The sequence below is a fragment of the Aplysia californica genome, unplaced genomic scaffold, assembly GCF_000002075.1.
Source record: "Aplysia californica isolate F4 #8 unplaced genomic scaffold, AplCal3.0 scaffold00385, whole genome shotgun sequence".
In the NCBI taxonomy this organism is placed as follows: Eukaryota; Metazoa; Mollusca; class Gastropoda; order Aplysiida; family Aplysiidae; genus Aplysia; species Aplysia californica.
The window spans coordinates 463,070-468,213 of NW_004797655.1; the positions used below are offsets into that span (position 1 = coordinate 463,070).

General features: G+C 40.2%; 1 protein-coding gene across 1 annotated transcript in view; it reads right to left on the reverse strand.

The window, feature by feature from the left end:
• The window catches only part of LOC118477177, a gene marked incomplete at its 3' end in the record, with an annotated part of 52,332 nt that overhangs the window by 16,349 nt on the left and 30,839 nt on the right, over positions 1 to 5,144 (reverse strand). The window contains 1 exon segment of the mRNA XM_035971143.1: positions 3,219 to 3,310. Coding sequence (XP_035827036.1) covers positions 3,219 to 3,266 — 48 coding nt within the window.

Sequence of the window (5,144 nt, forward strand, 5' to 3'; positions counted from 1 at the left end):
CATAAACACGCGCACACATAAACACACACACACATACGCAGACACACAGAAACACACACACACACACACACACACACACAGAGAGAGAGAGAGAGAGAGAGAGAGAGAGAGAGAGAGAGAGAGAGAGACACACACACACACACACACACACACACACACACACACACACATAGAGACACACACCTCTTCTTGCCCACCCATCAAAAGACAACTCAGTGAAAATACTTGAAATTCTTTGTAAAGCTGCTGCATTCGCTAACGCTTTGACCAAGTAGTACGCAATTCATTGGGAATAAACAGAGAAAATCTCTCATGAACCTTGAACCTAAGCGTTGTACGTCAACTGCAGGATGGAGCCCTTCAACAATGTCATTTACTCTGTTCTGTCGGCTGTTTTTCTGTTTAGTTTTAGTACAAGTTACACGGCACTTGCAATCAAATAAGGTCATATGAGTGCCGAAGAATAGATGGCTTACAAGATAGTAACAAAAAGGGAACTGCTGCTTTTTCTTTGCTCATCCTCATTATCGTCATATCCTCTACTTCTTTTGTATGTTGTCACTCTCTTGTAAACTGCTATTCCCGGGCTGCCTTGATAGTCGAAGCAGACTTTGTGCTGCTGAAACTAGACAGGTGAGCAGAGTAAGCCTGATTCCCCGTTTGAACTTCACTGTTGACATCTACCCCATGGCGCTCATATGACGTTATGCAGTTGCGAGCACCGTAAAACCCTACTAAAACTAAACTGAAACACAAAAATGATGGAGGGGAAAAAGGACGATAGATGTTTGATAGAAAAGAAAAGGCAAACCACAACAGAGTCGGCTGTTCTCTCCGTATCTGTATTGTACGTGTCTGCTTTCTGACGTCAACTTGCCACACGATGTATGGTCTACCTTTTCACCGATTTCCTGTTATTAGTCTCCTTTCAGTTCATCATTATGCCTATCTGTTATCTTTCATTCTATCTATATGATCTGCCCATTTCCGTCTTTGTTGGAGCATAAATTTGGGGAAATCTACCACTCAAGTTTACTTTCGTATTCATGGGCGTATTGTTTGATCCTCTATTCTTATACCTAGCATCTTCCTTTCCCCTGTTCTCTGCGTTCTGTGTTTTCCTTAGTTACTTTATTATGATATCCCTTGTAGTTGTCCAGGTTTATAATCCATTTTATTTTCCGGGAACAAGGCACTCATTGAAAACTATGTAGCTGATGTTCCATCTTTCTTTATCAGCTTTACCGGCTTCACACCTACCCTGTAGGTTTTATTTGCAGCGTTATAATGGAGATTTCTCCAAGATCGAATGTGGCACCCAGTTTGTATCACCTCTGTGGCCTTGGGCAAGAAGTCCTTTTTGAATTTTCTCTTCATAGTGCACTGTTGGGTGATGGTCTATTGTCGGCGTGTACTGTGTTAACCAGTCGAGTCATGTCCGAAGTTGTGTCCTTGGGAAAGACACTTCACACAAATTTCCCAATTGACTCCGTCATTTCGGAGACAGACGTTAAACTAGGAGGCCCCGCCCATTAAATGACCTAATGGTGTTGATAGGGGCGTTAAACCCATACCATTTCACCATTTTTTAGGATTCTGAAATTAAAGCAAGAAATAGGTGAACACTATTGGAAGAAAAGAGACCCCATCTTTTACTGGCCCAGAACAAACTTTGTAGGAACTGGTCCAAAAGGAATTCTCCCAAAACATCAGTCTCTCTATAGTTGAGTGCCCGTAAAAATTTACCACCAACCCCCCCCCCCCCCTATTTTTTAAAAAATTTCATTTTATTCCAAATAAAAGTCAAATGGGGCGCTCAACAGTGAACTAGATTTACGTACGACTGCACAGTCTAATAAAATTCTAGTCTACGACATAACATAAAAAAACACATGGAGGCGAATGCTGACCTTGCTACCATGGTTACCGCTCTTTTAATAACAAAAAAAATCATCTCAAACTACGGGGGGTTCATCAGCAGATTGCCTCACCGCCCTGTTCAACCAGCCAAATTTCTCCTGGAATCGAAGGTTCCCCGGAGTGAGTGTTTACTTTCTGTGGCCCACATTTTCACTTCTACATCGCAGTTATCTCTTTGCTAAATGCTAGAAATTTTCATTTGAAATACCATAGGTGCTCCAGCATTTGAACTGATATATTATGTGCTCCATTAGCTCAGTTGGTATCATGCTGGAGCACGGAACGGATGGCCTTGGTTCAAATCTCAGACACGGCATTCTTGAATTTGGGTCGTTTTTTCTAGCTTTCAAGACTCTCAGCCCATTTGGCTAGGTCCTGTTGGAGACAGACGTTAAACTCGGAGGTTCCATCGTTTGAAATAACTCAATAGTGTTGATAGGGACGTTAATCCTGGACACTTACTTTACTTGATTTGTTATTGGTCTTAAAGAATATATTTCGGCCTGCAAAAACTTGAAGCTATAACTCATTTCGTCTCTTTGTTTCGTGCTAAAAAATGACCTTGCTTGAATGTACACTTTTTATAATCGTTTACATTACAGAGATCTTTGGGTTTCAACAGCAATTGCGATTCCGAACTGGCGATCAGATTTTTCTCCTCCCTGCAAATATATTCCGTACTTGTGAACCTCCGAAAGAAATGTGTCTAAGAACATTTTTCAACGGCTGTATGTCTTCGAATCTATAACAGAACTGATATTCAGGTCAGAAATTTTGCGCATTCCAGAAAGGTCACAAGAATTCACCGTTTCGAATAAATCGTTTAACGTGCAGATTTAAAGTCATGGAAATCTTGAGATCAGTCAAAATAATTAATAAGAATATAATATGCTAAAAATGAAGAAGAAAAAAGGAAGGCAATACAAAAGACAGGTTTTAAAATGCTTTGTTTATTTGCTTGTTTCTGTTTGTTGGTTGTTGTTATTTGTTTGTTTATTTCTTGTTGCTGGGGGGTTGTTGTTGGGTTTTGTTTGTTTGTTTGGGGTTTTTGGGGGGTTTTTATTGCAAGAAACTGTGAGAGGGTGAATGTGAACAGTCGAAAACAGGACTTTCGCCAGGTCTGTCATTGAATAGGGTGGCAGCCTCGTTCGTAAACCATAGAAATCCAGTTTCCGTGTATTGCAGTTAATAGTTTGATTTTATCGAGTATAATATTCACTTTTCTACTAGAATATTTCATCCCACTGAGCTCGTGTTGAAACATGAAAACACATGTCGGTTTATGAGACACGGCTCACCTTGTACATTTTGGTGAACCGACTGTGGTAAAGTTTGAACCACAGCATGGACTGTTTGTGCTCGTCCTCCTCTTCCTCTGTCTCTGGGAGACCTGAACCAAGAGAGAAAGGGTACCGGATTAATGCCCCTATCATCAGTAGTAGGTCTTTTAAGAGATGAAACCTACCTAGGAAACTAACGTCCGTCTCCAATACGGCCGGACCTGTACCAGTGAAAAAGTGAAGAGAGAGATAGGTTTGTAGTTTAGTTTAGTTTAGTTTAGTTTTAGTGTAGTTTAGTGTAGTTTAGTTTAGTTTAGTTTAGTTTAGTTTAGTTTAGTTTAGTTTAGTTTAGTTTAATTTAGTTTAGTTTAGTTTATTTTAGTTTAGTTTAGTTTAGTTTAGTTTTGTTTAGTTTTGTTTAGTTTTGTTTTGTTTAGTTCGCAGCTAAATAATATGGTCATATGAGCGAACAAGTTTGGTTGTTTTCACGACAATTCACAGCACAGTTTGGTTTTATTCAATAGTTAGATTGCATATCTTATGGTTAACATTTAGTATTGAAAACGGCAATTTACCTTTGTAAAAGAACAATTATTTACATTTTTAATAAAGTCCATTGGCAATGGTAAGATCGAGAATTTTGTTGGGATCAACGACAGAGAACCAATTCTTTAGATTTGTACATTTAAGATAATTTGCTTCGGGTCTCTCCACAGTCTGATCATTCTATTAGTATTTGTCGTAAAGTAAAATCCGTATCGCAGCCGAAACAAAAGGGCTGTCATCTCCCAGCAGGAGGTATGTATGTGTTTGGGAGACAAGTCCAATACGTAATCTAGTCAAAACAACTTCGTCTCTTCTGGAGAGGCCTGGAGGTTTCCGTGGGTCCAAATTCGGCCATAACACTTCGGAGTTTGGTGTTCAATCATAATGTTCCCTCCACAGACTGGAGGTGTAGCATTTGACCTTATCTTTAAAGTCTGATATATGTCTGTGGAATGGTGTTCTCCGCTGATCCCAATAGAAGGGACCTAATCTGGGGCGCTCCGGTTAGTTCAGTTAGTATAATACTGGACTTAAAGCGGAATGCTTTCCACTCATTTAGGTCTATCTCAGCCGTATATGAAATGGACGTTAAGTTCTGAGGTGTTCTTGTATAATCTTACAGGATTGATAGGGCCTTTAAAACATACAACTATTTTACAATAAGCTGTGTGGAAACATAATAAAAACTTGGAGAGATTTAACCGCCTTCCTCCTTTTTAAAGGGAGAAAGGAAAAGAGAAAGAAAAGATCCACACACATCTCCAATTCCTTGCAATTTTTAAAAATTTAGGTACTTAGCATCCCTATCAACTCAGTTAAGATCTTTTAGGGGACGAGCTACCGATCTTGCCTATTCGGGCCAAACCGTGCTGAAAGGGGTCACAACATCCCATTCAGCGGAAAGACCTCGCTATGCGATAACAAATATCTCTCCATTTGAGATCCAAACTCGGGCCTCCCGCGTGCGACAGTGTTTAAAAGCAAGAAAAAAATACATAACGCAGGTACAGACGTCTCTATTTCCTGGCAAAGTCTAAACACCATCATTATAACCACGCACAACATGATACCCTACAACCAGCCGTGTTTTTTAAAAACCGTTTTCGTTCCGTATTACGATAAATATTTATAACCATCTGTACGTCAGATTCCCATCCACCCAGTGCAAATACCTTATTGAGTACGCCCACAGACGCAAATAAAAACGCTCGTTTGACTTGAGCTGCACGTGCAGGGATCAAGACAATAATGGGAACAGTTTGGTAGAATTACCTTGATGTGGGGGATTTGTTTGTTTGAACGGACATTACACGTGCCGAAGCTACTCTCGATCGACACGCCGAACGCGGAACCTGTCAGTTGTAGATCCCAATCCTCCTCTGCATTGAATCCCCTCCC